We start from the raw sequence: 16456 nt of genomic DNA on the forward strand, positions 1-16456 counted from the left end.
CAATAAGCTTTTTGTTATTAATAAATGTACTTTTCATTGAAAAAATAACGTATACCTTTTTCCGTTAAAGTATAAACAAACAGAAAACCTAACGCTTCATACAGTCGTTAAACTTTTGTTTTGCAATGTAATTTTTTAATCAAAGTGTTTTTTTGTCCGAATTTGTTGTTTCAACCTAATGTCATATGACATACGATGATATTGATGTGCTTTTATATTTTCACAAAAATGTCGCGCATTTTATCAACTATCCAGTCTATAGTCAGTAAAATATAATAAAATTTAAAAAAAAGAAGAAGAAGTATTGATTAGATCAAACAAAACAAACGTTCTACAGAAATGGTATTTTTTTAGATACGTATGTTCTGTCCCATTGCGTATGTCTGCTTCAACGTATGTCTGCTAACAGCTTTCAACGCGTGAAAACCAGGGATGAACCAACACAAAAAATAAACCGATTTGGCAGAATACGAGAACTTGCATCGATTATTCGGCCAAATCCAAATATTTACTAACCGAATAAGAACCAACTTCGTTGCGTTACGGCCGATCGGGGTACCTCCAGTTTACAGCTTACTACCTCTGGAATTTGCAGTTATAACAAACATATAAACCTGAAGTTCTAATTTAGTTAAACCTCTCTTAGACGCACATTTTCAACGGGTGCGAGAGGCATTTGATTATCCTAACGAAGTTACTCTTGAGACGAGTGTACTGGGGGTACTCCGAACGACTGTATCGCCACGGAGCAGGTTTGTGTTTCTTGCTAAAAAATCATAATACACACTGTTGTATTTTTGCTGTAGCGACTTATGTCGTTATTTATGCACTAAATTTGCCAGTCTTTTTTTGGCCAAAAATGGACCCTTAGGACCGGTCTCAGAAACTGACATAACTCCAATGTGGTAAATTTCTATGTAATCACGTGAGATGTTCATTTCATGTGATGTTGTGCGTCATAGGAGGTCAGTCAAGCATTAAATACATGACTAAAATAACGGAGACAACTGAAGTTCTGTTTTTTTTCTCTCCGCTAACTAACAAGAAAACCATCAAAGAAATCATCAAGGACGTCAAACCGATTTTGTTGTTTACATGCTTATATTTAGGCATGTTCAACTCAACTTTGTAAACTAACGTAGTAGTTGCCAACAGTTATAAAATTCGATGTTCTTTAAGTTGTGCTTTCAAATTATTCGAAAACAGTCGCTGGTTTTATACATAGTTTGCAACAGTTTGGTTTGGTTTTTCGTAGTAGGTGGTTAATGGAGTTTTATTTTGCAAAACAAACGGAAAATCGTACGTACTTTACAATTATTTTTATTCAATCATCATACGTTTTGTTAGGAGCGATTGGCATAAACGAAAATTATGAACAATCACAACAGCGAACCTGTGCTAAACTCTTTGCCTCCAGTGCCAACCAACAAGCTTCAGGCACAAGTATGTTAATGTATATAAATAAACCCCCTTAGTTAATGCTGTTGTGTTATTGAGCTAAGGTTGTTTGTATCTTTAAAAGTAACACTAAACTTAGGTAATTTACTTTTTAATACACCAGTGTTTACAGCAGTTTCCCTCGAGGGTGAAACTAACTACGTATTAGCGCTTCCACTAGCAGGTTGTATGTGAAAACTGCTGGACTGGTCCCTTGAGTCTTTGGACAACAAATACATAAGAACAACATCAAAGGAAAACAAATTTATGACAACCCTCGTCAAAAACATTTGGGCATAAATAGCATTTAGGAGTTTGTTGTCAACTTTAAACCTTGCACTGCTTCACACACAATATTTAAAAAACCTTGCACTGCTTTACACACAATATTTTACCTACTGTCATCAGTTTCAAACGTACTATCATCTTGTTGTGTTTGATGCAATGTTTGTGTTTGGCATTCAACAATAGAGAATGAATTTTGTTTTCAGGCAATTGAAATTCGAGGACATCGGGTAAACTGGCAGTCTTACCTCCAGGGGCAGATGATACAGTCTCAAGATTTTGAAGTGATTCGTGAATTTGATCTTGCAAAATCTGCTGATGCCAGAAAACAAGTGCTGGATAGAAGGGGTGATGAGGTTTGTCTTTTGAATTAGTTAGTTCTTGTAATGGCTATTTTTTCTGTATTCACATGTACTTCACATTAAAGGTTTGCTTTTGACGTCTATTTTTCTGTGTAACTTATAACTGCTTTTTGAAAGGTAAAAATAGTTTTGCATGAATGCTAAATACTTTGGCACTGTTCTGCCTTTGGCACTTGTGTTTTAAACACACATATAAGCTTCCATAAGTGTGAACTTATCATGCGATATTCATCTCCTAAATAACTTTTCTATATTGATTGCAGTGTGCAAAAACGTTTATATCATTGATGACCAGAATATCTAAGGAGCAAACAGTCAGATATGTGCTAACAGCTGTGGACGACTTGCTGACAGAGGACCCTCAAAGAATTCAACTCTTCAGTGATGGCAACAACAAAAAACGTCCATCACCATGGATTGGTTTCATGAACATGTTAAACAGAGATGACAAATTCATAGTTCATCAGGTACTTGTTTGGAAAATGACATGCGCTTGTTGTGTAATAAATAAACTTCTCTATTTAGGCAAGTCGCATCATAGCAAAACTGGCTTGTTGGGGCAAAGAACAGATGAGTTCTCAGGATCTTAGCTACTATCTGAATTGGATTAAGACACAACTATCAAATGAGGTAAAGGTGTTGATTTAGGCTTTAAGGCTAAAATAAACACTTATGTATATGTACAATAAATTCCTTGTCCTCTATGTATATGTCCTGCCCTGGCCATTATCAAGCTTTTTTTACAATGCCATGAATGTAACTTTGCTGTAGAGCATTCATTTAAACTTTTTTTAAGTTTCTTCACATCGCGATTACAAGTCACTTTTACATCAAGCCATTAAAAAATTTGGCCAGTTTGCCACTGCAGACTAATATTTCCACATCTATATATATATACATGCTTTTTTTTATTTGTGGTGGATTGGTTTTTCTTTCACTCGTTGAGTCTGCTTTTCTCATTTGCTGTACCTCAGGGTTGTGTTTTTTGTTTATTATTGTGACTGTTGTAATGTGTAACAACACAGAGTGGGGCGGAAAGAAGGCAACACACATCAACTGAACAAGGGCCACTTTTGGGTGTAGGTATTTTTGCACCAATCATTGCTGCCATTTAATTACCATCCCTGTCTTTTTCATTCCAGTTTTGCAGTGAAATTGTGTATAAATGCTGCTTTCTCCAAAATCTTAGCAGTCCATGAAAGCAGTAAAAACTGAATGTTTTTTTAACAAAAGCAAAGTGTCATAGATAAATATTAGATTGCTTTTATATGTAGACACATCAGGTGGTTTGATTTTTAGGTAGATTCATAACTTCACGTTGATATGTAGCAATTAAAGTGCATATTTATATATAAATAGATGGCAAATTTGTCCAAGGATGAGTTCACTTCTCCAGAGGTATTTTACAGTTAGTAGAAATGCTTTTTGAGGCATCATGTAGATCAAATACTAAATAAATTTGAAATTTTATTTCCTTGATTATTACTGCATTGCTTTGTTTGCAAGCCCTCCATAGAAGATTGTTCTGGAATGTCATAGGCTAAAAGGCATCCTGCCTATAAATTTTCCTGAGACATTTTTCTGCTTAAAATTAAAAATGTGAAATTATTCACAAATTCTGATTTTTGGCATGAAGCATGAATTCACATAATTTTGTGGTTGTGCTTATAATTTATATTTCTCATAAACTGCGATGCTAAACAATTTGTTTGACCTTGAATTGCATTTAACAATTATGAACCATCAATCATTTGCAGTGCATGCTTTCATATTTTATCTGGTGTAGTTTGTGCTTAGAAAACTATCAAATGGGTTTTATGAAGGAAATTAATATTCAAACAATTTTTTATTGGATTTTATCTATTTGTTTTTGTAAATGTTAGTTGACAGATTTTGTCCAAAGCATCCTGAGCTGTCTTCAAATGATGTTGAGAGTCCGAGAATATAGAGTTGCATTTTTTGAAATGGATGGAGTAAACAGGTAATGTAACGGATGATTCGCTGTCTTTTATAATATGTTTTTTTTATGATTACTATTATACATAATTTTATTAAAAAAAACTTGTTTCAAAACAATGATTTATTACATATACATCAGGCTTTTGAAGCCTGTGGATGACAAAAAATGAGCCTTTACTTGAAACCAAGTTAACTGGTAGTTGCTACTATATGTGATTATCCAAATTTCCCTCATTATATTTGAAGTTCATCAAAAACTATAAATGTTTTCAATAACATGCAAACCTGCGACTACATGTTGATTGTTGTCTAATTTGTTTACTTAATTTTCAGCTTACTGGCAGTTCTCTACACCAAATGCGGTTTTCAGTTGCAATATCAAACCATCTTCTGTGTGTGGCTTCTGTCATTTTCACCAGATATTGCAAGCAGGATGGGAAAGTATAACCCTGTTCCCATACTGGCAGATGTGCTTGGTGAAGCTGCCAAGGAGAAAGTTACTCGCATTGTTTTAGCCACATTTAGAGTGAGTTCACAGAAATTATAAAAGTTAAAATCAACTATGATCACCGTAATAGGCCTAACTTGTTGGTTGAAGCTATTAATTTACAATCACCACATAACTATTATGTTTTAAAAATGAGTCATATAGTTGTTTCTTGTGTAGTTAACTAAGACTTGCAAACCAATCAGCAACAGGTGTTTGTAAATGTATGCATATCCATGGCAGAATCTAGTTGAGAAGCCAGAGGATGCCGACACAGTGAAGGTCTACTCTCTGGCCATGATTCATTGCAAAGTGCTCAAAAATTTGGAAATACTTGAGGTAAGATATTCTTGTTTACACATTGTTGTACTCTTAAATAATGGATACTCTGTCCATTCAGGGACGACAGTTTGCGGATGAGGACATTACTAACGATGTGGAATATTTAAGCACTCATCTCAGTGAATGCCTACAAGATCTCAGGTACAAGATACTGTAGATTGGTGTATATCATTTTTAATCTACATGCACGATCACGGTGCATAAATAGTTTGTCCTAATCCAACTTTTAAACTGCAATAGTTCACGGATAACATGTTTAAGGTCATAGGGATTTGCATTGCCATCAAACCGAGAACACAACACTAGTTTACAGGTGCTTGTGTTAAAGTACAACATAACCAGACTTATACTGTGTTTTTTTCCGGCCTGCATATTTTGTTTAATGCATCACGCGTTTTTAATTCACTGCAACTGAGTTAACATTAAACTTGTCCAGTTCTTTCGACGAATATTCATCTGAGCTAAAATCTCGTCGTCTCGAGTGGAGTCCGGTTCACAAATCCGAGAAGTTCTGGCGAGAAAACGCGGCGAGACTCAACGAAAAGAACTACGAGTTGCTCAAGTAAAAATATATTCACCTAAATTAAAAGTATTATTTCTCATCAAACGCTATGTCTTTGCATGGAAAACTTAAAATATCGCTCTTAACACAATGGAAACATTTGTGGGTTTTTCAGTATTTTTAATGCAGAAATATGCTTGCCGAGGAATCTAGTAGTACAACTTTATAGCTTACAGTGAGCACTGTTGATGAATAGCGGCAAATAAATTGCATTATAAACGATCTCTTCCTGTGTTCAAGGATGCATTGTATTTTGGTTTGTGCGTTCAGTCACGTAGCAGCAATATTAAACTCGATTAACAATTGCCTCTTTCATGTGGAGGTCGTTTACCACTACGTGGAACAACCAATTAAATTTTGAAATATAGATTTAAATTAATTTCCAGCCATGTTAAAAATCCTGTCAAGGTCGTCCTTTTCTTTGACAGTATACGGTGATGTCTGCCAGTTTTCATAAAATGCTCCTAGCTGAAGCCTATGTTAAGCATGTCTTTGCTGAACAAATAACACCTAAGCCGTGTCAAAATTTACGTGTTACACGTGCGGTATATTCCCTTAACAATAACTAAACGCTTTGTCACTTTATATACAAAACTAGCTAAAAGCTCAGAAGTGCATTATGCAAAACCATACTATTTGCAGGATTCTAACCGGTTTGATGGAAACCAGTCAGGATCCAGACATACTGGCTGTAGCCACACATGACATCGGAGAGTACGTTCGTCACTATCCCCGTGGCAAGAAGTAAGTGCTGAGTTCATCTGCACAGATAACAGTGAATACGTGTGATTATATCCGGAAACGAATACCATGTATCCGACTAAGTATGAGCTTTTGTGGTGAACTATCTACACATGGTTTCCCAAACTCTTTATTGTCATGACTCCTATTTGTGAAACTTTTTTTGGGGGACCCCAGGTTTTTTCAAAAGAAACGAGTGGCTATTACGTGCGTGTGTCCGCACCACGTAACGTCGCATTCGTAACGTTCGAAGAAAAGCGACCTAAAAATAATGTGTTTCTTACACGACGCACACAAAATATGTTGACCTAGTTTCGCTTGCGTAACTGACATCGGTTGTTGCAACGTCAGTCTCGCAGTATGATATATGTCAACTGGTACTTACTGGTTGTGTCACAGACCGATGTCGTGTTTTTATCGTCAACGCCGCCCTTTTGTCTAATACGCCTCATGCATTGAAATTCAAACACAGTTTTTCGATACTTGATAACGTCATAGTAACAAATTATGACGTCATAATATAGCCCCAAATCAACGAAATGTTAGACTTTGTAGGATCGTGTAGGAACCCAGTTTAGAAAACCCTGATCTACATAACTGATTTGGGATGGGTTATTGTAGTCACACAGTTGTATTGATTTTACCAAACAAATTTAGAAAAACCTTGCCTTTAAGTTACCACGCTTGAGTCATTTACATAATTAAACTTTGCCTCTCGGCCGAAGGTGTATATATATATGCCTCTTTTGCATACAGATTGCTCTGCCCACTTCATACCACTCTGTAAAAATTCCTATGCTAATTGTTGTTTACCAACCTGTACAATCACTACTTCCTTTGTCTCAAACAGTGTTTCCCAAACTTATTTGCCTATGGTCCACCACTAGGGCCGGACCTACCAAATCTCGGCGTTTTTTGGGGGGTCTTTCTGGTAGCAGGGACTTTACCTTTCCAGCACAGTGCAACTTTTTTATCATGCGAATCAAAAAAGTTGAAAAAGACCGGGTAAAGAAAGTTTGTAAATACTTTTTTTTTATTCAATAGCTCCGTGGCCTATTGAAAATGTCTTGTGACTCCAGCTTGAGAGCCACTGGTCTAATGCCATACGCAGGCGTAACAAGATTTTACTTCTGCACCGACTTTTGTCGAATAAGTTTGTCTGCATTCCCCTAACACTTGTTCTTACATTTAAACATAGGGTGATTGACCAGCTTGGTATAAAGCAGCTCGTCATGCAGCTCCTTTGCCACGAGAACTCCCAGGTGAAGTACAACGCCTTGATTGCGGTACAGAAGCTCATGGTACACAACTGGTAAGTGTATGTTTCTGTCATTCGTCTTCTGTACGTGCCGAGGTTCCGCGTCAGTAAATTTTAACAATAATATTTATGCATATACATATACACAAAAAAGTAATTACTATAGGATTGACCTGCGCAATCATCCAAAATACTGGTTTACAGTATGTACATATTTTGCCCATACGGCATCATCATGCCATATACGCATCAGTTTTAACTCAGGGTCGTTCGTTTACCTTTCAGGGAATATCTTGGAAAGCAATTAACCAGCGGGTGATTCTGTCTTCAGATGCTGGTGATTTGTCCACGATTTTATTCCATTCTCTTCATGTTCGTTTTCTCTTACTTAACTATATACTCGCACATACATCTGATAGATTTATAAAAAGATATCACGCAATACGGTTCTTTCGTATAGGCTGTAAAATACGACGTTGTTGTGTACATTTGTGTGATTCATTTTGTGTCTTATTATTTCAAAAAAGGACCGGAAAACTTATTGTTTCTTCTTTGGTTTGACTCGACTGTGCAATAGAAATTGTGTTGATCGGTGTTTTCCGTCTTCGTTGCGTCGCGGAATAAATTTATCTCGTCTTGTGGTTTGCTGCTCGCCGATGTTTAAAGTTGAGCATCAGTTTTGGCAAATTTATGTTAATTTTTCAGAACCACTCACTACGCAAAACACTCGTATTGTTTTCATTTTTCAACCACACCGGGAATTGATCCCCAGGTCATCCTGGGTACGAAGTCCGATCAGGTTTTCTGCTTCGTTGTGTCGGTAACTTGCATAATATTTATCGTAACTATGCCAACTGCGGTGCTGCCTCGCTTGAGTTAAACAGAACTGTTTTCCCTTCAATCGTAAAAGATTTGTACCTGTTGCCCAAATGTATTACGTTGTATTAGGTTGGGCAAAACAAACAATATCCATTCCAGTGCATAAATTTAAATTGGTTATGCTGCAACAAAACCTGGTAACATAATGGCTAACAACAGAAGGCATATTTGTCGCTCACTTCAAACGGTGAGTGTGACATGTACCTAAGCTAATTTACGAGCAGGGACGAGAAAATGCTGACTTTACAGATTGCATGAATTGGGATGGTTACAACATACTGTAATGATCTTGATAGCGCTATGAGTCTATGGGAGGCCATCAAAGGCCTATGGGTTAAAGCGCAGGATCCTCCGGCAAACAGTTTAATCCGAATAAACAATTTGGTGAAAATTGGAAATAGGTTTGACCACTAGGTAACATCAGTCAGTCAGTTTATTTTTCGCAAATCAAATCGTTAAATGGTTGATGCTTTCTGTTGATTTATGTCCCGCTATGCTTTAACTGTCGCGCTCCTTTTGTACTTTTTTGTCGCGTAATTCCTTGCATTTAGTTTCTCTACGTATTCGTTTTATTCTCTAAAGAAGCCTTGTAGTTCGTACAGGCGAAACGTCAGAAAAATACAATGTTATTTTATTACTGGAAAGAACGAGCAGTTTAGTATTGAACAGTTTAGGATGTCAGTCTCGTGGGAATAAATCTGTAAACTGGCGAATAGCTTATTGCGTCTCAGTGATGATAGCAGTTACTTGTCGTAGCAATAACATAGAATCGAATTGAACATGTAACAAACTGAAAGACATTGTAGACTTAATTAAATATGCAAATGTACAACGATTTAAACCGTGAATCATGTGACATATGACAGCGACGTCACGCATTTGTAGTTAAAACGTGTCTTTGTCCGCTGCAGATAACTCGAATACTTCCAGATGTTTGGACACATTTTAATATAAGAGATGTATCGGTTGAAAAATGTAATCACTACATAGCCCACATATGGGCGGAATGAAAATTAAAACAAATAATGACGGCAAACATGAAAAGACATTCATGCGAAACACGTGGTAAAATTCGTATTACAGTTTAAGTGAAGCTCATATCACAATAAAACATGCCCAATGGTGAACCACTCCAGAAATTGGCTAGGCAGCAGTTACATCCTTCACTATGCCGAAACAACACAGAACTAGAATAATTTGTCAATGGACAGTATGGAGAGTGGGTAAAGATAACGCGCTTCATAGTTAAGATGCGGGTGATGATCCTTATCTGTTTGCCTCCGTGGCAAACATCATGCAGAAAAAAATGCGAATGTTTCATTTACAACACTTTCTAAGACCTAAACTAAACCTATAATAAATGGTTCACGTGACCACTGAAGAATGGGCGAAGTTGCAAAAGTCATGTTTCTTCACCGACATAATTTTGCAGTGTCGTACGGGTAAAGCTGTCATTCTTGGTCCTGTGAAATGGTCGGCGAAGAGTTACGAAATACGTCAGCATTGTGAGTACAAAGTTAAAATGTTGTGGGATTTCAAAAAACGAATTATGCAAACAGGCATAAAAAAAATCTCTCTCATCAAATTTGTTTGCAACTGTCCAAACACTGCAAGTTCATTAAATTCCCTCCGCAAGCTCATGTTTTTCTGTATGTACAGACAATCAGCTTTTCCCTCCATCTTGCGAAAGAAAAAGAAACGCTCACGATATTAACGATGAGATTGAGGCTTGTAAGTAAGGGTCCCACGACTCCGCTACTTTGCTTTCCGGAGAAAGTGACCAATGCTACGATCAAAACAATGTCAGATGTCACGCACACGGCGGCAGAGATGGCGAGCTTTTTCATTAGTTTTTGGAACTTGCTGGATTTGGTGACATTCTTTCCCACATTTCGGACTTGTTTCATTAATGGGTAAAGTACCAGAAACAGTAGTAGTGCCTAAAATATAATTTAAAGATAAATTGTAGATTATTATAAAACTTCCAAGAAGGATTTGGCTTTCGTTGAAGATTATAGACAAAGTATTATTTACACAGTAAATTTTATTATTTTTTTGCAAAATAGTCATAAAATAGTAGATTGAGTAGATTGCAGTAAAGAAGGTAAGTTGTGTGAACTTATCAGTTCTCCTAGATCATCTATGTGAAATTTTAAACACAACGTTCTTTATTACCTGTTGCAAAACGGCCAATACCGGAAGAAAGACGATTCTAATCCAACGGGGCAAGTCCCAATTCAGTCGCAAACACCCTTGGGGTGTGCTGCTTCCTCTTGCCATTACGTTTAAAATTATGATACTGCTAAGACAGGAAAGGATAGTAATCACCAAAGCAGAGGCACTGACCAATTTTAAACAGCTTGTGGTCAGATGCGCAATTGCAGGCGCATAATAGAGTCTGCGTTGCCGGTCCCACAGTATCAGGTAAATTGAGCCAATGGCTAACGCGTAAAGAATTGCGGTCATCACGTAGGTGACTTTGCAAGCCATATCCATATACCAGCCAAAGTGAAGTTCCACAAACGCTATTGTGCAATATAGGAACGTAAACCCAGAAGCACTTAGCAGGAAAACGCTGCTGATCATGCTCTTCTTTTTCTTGGATGACGCTTTTTGACTCCTGTCTACAGTGTCTTTTGTCGTTACCTTGGTTGAACTCAAGCTGGACGTTACAGCGACTTGGTTGACGCGCAATACTCGCAGAGCCACTACATTGGGTGGCATAATATTTTTGGTGTTTCGTCGACAAACCACGGAGGTAAATAACGACATCAGCAGGTAAGCTGACATTAACCACAACACGACGGCCACTGTTTGAAAAACAATCCAGCGTCTACTTAAGTAGTAGGAGTCGTCACTATTGGTCATGTTAAAAACGGATGGTGTATTGTTCTCGAGCAATTCTGAAGGTCTCAAAAGCTTAAAAAAGTAGCTATAGTTCTTCGAGTCTGCCATGTTGCACGTACACAGAGAACAGTACCAACAGGAGCACTCAGAACGTTTTAACCTTTACATTACAAATTAGAAAATTATGCGTTTTTTCTTATGTATTGCATGGCATAAGCAGATCAATAAATCGTGACCTGAAATCGTTTTTGTTTATGTGTAGTAACGAAATTTCCCATTACTCTTTAAAGCAATTTGCATTGACAAAAAATTGCACACTGAACCCTGAAACAAGATGAAATTATGATCCAATTTTGTGTGCTAAGTATACCCTTACACAACTATGCCATCTTTGCTGAGAAAAGCGGACAAAATGTTTCTGAAATGCGAATTTCAGTACCTCCACTGTTGGTATGACAATAAAATTTTGGATGTTTGTGTTTTTAACCGTTTCAATCAGTCTCTAGGTGTCGGTATTAGTGGCCATTGGGTGATCGCATGGGCGGATTTGGTCGCATGATGGTGCTACAAACGTTTAGTCGGTCCAAAATACACCGCTGCAAATCCATGCATTTCTATCATTGTTCTTTGTTACATACTGCGTGTGTTGCCACATTCGATAATTTAAAGTCGCACTATACTTGCTGTGCTTATTAGTTTTTGATTAGGGCATTTTCATTGCATATTTTAGTTATTGTCTTAAATGAAATCAACCAGCGCTGTTGCTGCCTCTTGACGTTGGTCAATAGTTCGCGTTTTTTGTGCTTTTCACGTTTATTTCCTCTTACATAAACTACATTCTCGACTGTGCAATAAAAATTGTGTTAAAATATGTCATTGTGTTACGTCATAAATTTATCATGTCTTGAGATTGATTGGCTATCAATGTCCAGCATCACAATTTTGTAACAATATCCGTCAAGTTGACCACGTAATTTACTGACACCTTGACCGCAACCATACCAACTGCTGACAATTGCTCTCTTGTTGTTAAACAGAAGCATTTTCCCAGCATATATTTGACGAATGAGCTAATCGGTCACAATTGGATTTGTGCACTTTTTGCAAACAAACGACATTTTGAATCAGAATTATATTTCTATTTGTTTTGTACACATCAGGTTTGCATACGTCATAACAACATACAATGTGTGCTCCGTTCATTTTGGATTCAGTGGCATTAAATTTGACCGTGCTGTTATTTATTAGAAAAACAACCAATCATGAAAGGAAAATCTTGCCTCTTATAATCTAAGGAGGCCTAGCCAAATCTTTGGTCGCGAAAAAATTTGTTGTCAAATTCGCACAGTCCAATCAAATTGGACTCATAAACAGAAAAACTTGTCATGGTAACGTCGCATAAACAGCATTAATTTAAAACATTTCAACATGACGTGCGATCACAAATTCCTTGTAATGACCAGTTACAAATAGAGATTGCTTCGTCACGTACGGAAAATGACGAACAACATATAATTTCCCACTATGCTGACCGAGAAAACTTCTCACGTTTCCGACCCAGCTACTAATTCAGGCCAAAACCACAATTTAAAGAAATTATATGCCTACATGTTTCTCTTATTTTCTGTACAAATACTTGCAATGGATATAACGTGTTGTTGAATTTACGTGGTGAAATTAAAGCCAAAATCCTCTTTTTATAAATGAGTCAGAAGCCGTGCTGGAAGTAAAGAAAATCATACCGAAACGACTGAATTTACATGAAAAAATAAAGCCCCGTGTTTATGTATACTAGGCGATATTTCTTAAATAAATGAATAAATTGTGTTTACAGAATATAACAAACTTATTCAGACCAGTAAGAACCAAGGTCCCCTGGCAGGCTGTCGATCGCGCACTGTATCACGATATGTATTTCTACATTAAGTTAAACAGCGATCTTGCAAACAGCTCAGTTCGTTGATGTTTAGAAAAATATGTTTCGCAAAAAAAAGTCAACATCAGTTTCGCAACTGCCACAGGCGAAAAACAGAAACAAAAACATTCCCGTTATGCCGCCTATGTTTTCGCTTGATTTCGTGGTTTTATCATTTTTTTTATCGAGTCTTATCGGTTGCACCGTGATCGCCTACAGACCCTGCACTTCGCGACGTCGATTTTTTCCACTTTTTTCCTTTTTTTCTGTTTTTCGCCTGTGACAGTTGCAGAAATAGATGATGCTTTTTGACGAAATATATTTTTCTAAACATCAACGAACTGAGCTGTTTGCATATCGCTGTGTTGAACTTAACACAGAAATACATAAGTGAATATATTTACCAAATCAAAGTCTCTCATAACCATTTGGAAGACACCATCAGCCAACAGCGTATGGGACCGATTACTTTCAGAACTTGGTCAGAAATCGTTGCGCCGAACCGGCATTGAACGATAAAAAAAAGAAAAAAAAATCACTTTGTTTACATTTCTGTTGCCTTTCACCCGTTTCTTCTTCACATCGCATCCGAACCAAGGTCGCCAGAACAAAGTTGTTTACAACTTTAGCATTGTTCTGCCTCAAGTACCTGCATTTCCGCATGTACAGACAATCAGTTTCTCCCTCCATCTTGCAAATGAAAAGGAAATGCTTAAGACATTCACGAGAAGGTTAGCGCTGGTGAGCAGCTGTCCCGTGATTCCACTACTTTCTTTGCCGGATAAGGTGACTAAAGTGATGATCAAGACTACATCAGAAATAACGCACACGGATGTAGAGATGGCGAGCCTTTTCATGAGTCTGTGGAACTTGCTCGTTTTGCTCAGATTATTTCCCACGTTGCGGACTTGTTTCTTCAATGGGTAAATTACCAAAAACAGCAACAATGCCTAAAAATAAAGTCACGCATTTAGCTGGAAACTTGGTCAAGTATCTTAGTTCTACGCTAAAGTGAATTTTTTGTTAATAACGAGAAATAAATTCAACTAGATTACAACGAAAACCAATTTTACTTCGGTTAACTAAAATTAGTTAAGTACAGCTTGCATGTAAGGATTTAGCCAAACCGTTTCACCTACATATCATTTATTACCTGTTGCAAAACAGCCAAGATTGGAAGAACGACAATCCTTATCCACCGGGGTAAATCCAAATTCATTCTGAAGCATCCATGCGGTGTGCTGATACCCGATGCTGATACGTTCAAAATCACAATACTGGCCACGGATGACAAGATAGTGATCACCAAAGCAGAGGCACTGACCAACTTCAAACACCTTGTGGTCAGATGTCCGATAGCAGGGGTATTGTAAAGTCTACGTTGCCGATCCCACAGTATCAGGTATACTGAGCCGATAGCCAACGCGTAAATCATTGTGGTCATCACATAGGTGACTTTGCAAGCCATATCCACGTACCAGCCCAAGTGTAATTCAACAAACGCTATTGTACAATATAAGAACGTAAACGCAGAGGCACTTAGCAGGAAAATGCTGCTAATTATACTCTTCTTTCTCTGCACTTTTCCTCTCTTGTCCCCAGTGCCCGAACTGAATGTAGCGGTGTTGGATCCATCATTGGGTCTAACAGTTGTTGAACTCAAGCTAACTGTGGTGACAACTTGGTTGACGCGCAAGGCCCGCAGAGCTACTGCATGGGTTGGTATTATCCTGTTAGTGTTACGTCGAAAAGCTACGGAAGCAAGTAACGACAACAGCAGGTAAACTGAAATTAACCACAACACCACGGCCACTGTTTGAAAAACAATCCAGCGTTCACTTAAATAAAATGTGCCGTCAATAGTTGTCGTGTTGGGTACTGAGTATGTGTTGTTCTCAGACATTTTTTACTTCCTCGAGTGCGTCCAAAACTCTATTGCTCTTTTTAGTTATTCGTGTTTCATCTAACACGGAAAACGTGGAACGATGCAGCTGTTTCAGAAACACATTTGTGTACTTCAATGATCTAAAGTACAAAAATCTTATGTTATAAACTAGGAGATGCAACAGTTTTACTTTTGGCGTAACTAAACAAAAATATTCAGTGACGATTGGAAGCAATTTGCTTTTTTAGAAGCAAGTATGTGATAACATCGCATCGAGCCCTGCAAAAAGTTGAAATTGTAAAGCTTTACAACTGCTTTATTGTGGAAATATTTAAAACTGATCCTTCTTTAACTGCGCTTCTAATCTTTTTAGACTGATACAATCATGATTAGCATCTTTGTTGGGAGCTTCGACCATATTATAACAGCCCTTTCGTAAAGCCTAACACACTGTCTCCAAACTGCACAAGAAGGGATGCCATTAGCGTTGGCCGAGCATAAATAATGAACTTGCGTGGCGGTGACGCACAAATCCTCTAGCCGCCTCGCGACAATTACCTGTAATTAAACATGTCCTACAGAGGTGTCGTCGCCGCCAACTTGTCCCTGATTGAGCTATACAGCGCACAACGCAAACGTCTTAAAAGGTTGGAAGGCCAAGACTTTTACATGACTGCTTATTACAGACCCGAGGAGGTCAATTTAATGTACGGTTTGAGGTTTAATCTCAAGAATTTTGCGGGTGTGATCGCCGGAAGGTTATAAGTTTGGTCAACGTTGAAATTAGTGCAAGAAGGAAATGTGATCTTTAAATTTATGCAAATATATCTTTACGGGCGACAACGGGATCGAGTGTTCGTGATATTCTTCTAAACAATAAATAGACAATTGTATTGTAAATTTAAACGTCGGCAACCGCATCAATTAAGTTATTAGGCTTGGCTTCTTATAGGGCTCCTTCATACACTCGATACTGACAGACAACGTGATGAAAGAAACTTTATTTGACAAGACTGAAAAGAAGGTAAAATTGTATTCAAAACAAAAGGCGATAATTGGGCTCATTTACTGTAATTTGGGAGATGGACGTGTAAGAGCTGTATCGTGCTGGGTTCCACCAACAATAAAATGTATTTTTGTCACTTATCTACTTTTACGTTTATGGGTTTAACGTAAATAAATTTGATCACCACTGACGTTTTTAAACCCGCTTACTCTTGAATGCCCTAAAATAAGTTGGAAAAATTGCTAAAAACGTTGTTTAAGGAGTGCACAAAATCCATCCATACGTTTTCTGAGATTTGTGGATAGTAACAAGAAAAACAGCTTGAACATAAAGAAACATTGATGATTATTTAGTTTCTTAACCGTTGGTTCGCGGACGAGTGCCAGTCCGCACTAACTTTTCTATCAGTCGGCATTGACTTTAAAAAAGTCGTCTATTTAACGGTTCACAAGTGCAAAAAGGTTCAAAAGGACCGATTTAGAGTAAGAACT

General features: G+C 37.5%; 2 protein-coding genes across 4 annotated transcripts; one reads left to right on the top strand and one right to left on the bottom strand.

Annotated features, from left to right (window-relative positions):
• The first annotated feature begins 1239 nt into the window (after positions 1–1239).
• Positions 1240–8074, top strand: LOC145912494 (V-type proton ATPase subunit H-like). 3 transcript variants are annotated; one of them, XM_082999975.1, is made up of 14 exons: positions 1240–1443; positions 1929–2078; positions 2348–2551; positions 2610–2714; positions 3110–3163; positions 3444–3482; positions 3968–4065; positions 4377–4569; positions 4774–4869; positions 4931–5013; positions 5309–5434; positions 6077–6178; positions 7374–7487; positions 7719–8074. In XM_082999975.1, exons 1-14 carry the CDS (start codon positions 1372–1374, stop codon positions 7750–7752), a joined length of 1470 nt encoding a protein of 489 aa, XP_082856101.1. In that variant the 5' UTR covers positions 1240–1371; the 3' UTR covers positions 7753–8074. The 3 variants fall into 3 exon arrangements, with proteins under 3 accessions (XP_082856101.1, XP_082856102.1, XP_082856103.1); XM_082999976.1 differs by lacking the exon at positions 3110–3163; XM_082999977.1 differs by lacking the exons at positions 3110–3163; positions 3444–3482.
• A 2041-nt stretch (positions 8075–10115) lies between these two features.
• LOC145912014 (uncharacterized) lies at positions 10116–14977 on the bottom strand. Its single transcript, XM_082999443.1, has 3 exons — positions 14228–14977; positions 13724–14024; positions 10116–10252 (listed from the first exon to the last, which is right to left on the bottom strand). Exons 1-3 carry the CDS (start codon positions 14975–14977, stop codon positions 10116–10118), a joined length of 1188 nt encoding a protein of 395 aa, XP_082855569.1.
• Positions 14978–16456: the final 1479 nt, after the last annotated feature.

Source organism: Ascidia mentula, chromosome 8 (genome assembly GCF_947561715.1).
Source record: "Ascidia mentula chromosome 8, kaAscMent1.1, whole genome shotgun sequence".
Taxonomy (NCBI): domain Eukaryota; kingdom Metazoa; phylum Chordata; class Ascidiacea; order Phlebobranchia; family Ascidiidae; genus Ascidia; species Ascidia mentula.

Excerpts from the sequence above, each read along its gene's own strand:
- LOC145912494 (XM_082999975.1), top strand. The coding sequence starts at position 1,372 with ATGAACAATCACAACAGCGAACCTGTGCTAAACTCTTTGCCTCCAGTG. Across the intron at positions 5,014-5,308 it reads GAATGCCTACAAGATCTCAG|TTCTTTCGACGAATATTCAT; the intron begins GTACAAGATACT and ends AAACTTGTCCAG. Across the intron at positions 5,435-6,076 it reads AAGAACTACGAGTTGCTCAA|GATTCTAACCGGTTTGATGG; the intron begins GTAAAAATATAT and ends TACTATTTGCAG.
- LOC145912014 (XM_082999443.1), bottom strand. The coding sequence starts at position 14,977 with ATGTCTGAGAACAACACATACTCAGTACCCAACACGACAACTATTGAC. Across the intron at positions 14,025-14,227 it reads TCTTGGCTGTTTTGCAACAG|GCATTGTTGCTGTTTTTGGT; the intron begins GTAATAAATGAT and ends CTTTATTTTTAG. Across the intron at positions 10,253-13,723 it reads CTGTACATGCGGAAATGCAG|GCACTACTACTGTTTCTGGT; the intron begins GTACTTGAGGCA and ends ATTATATTTTAG.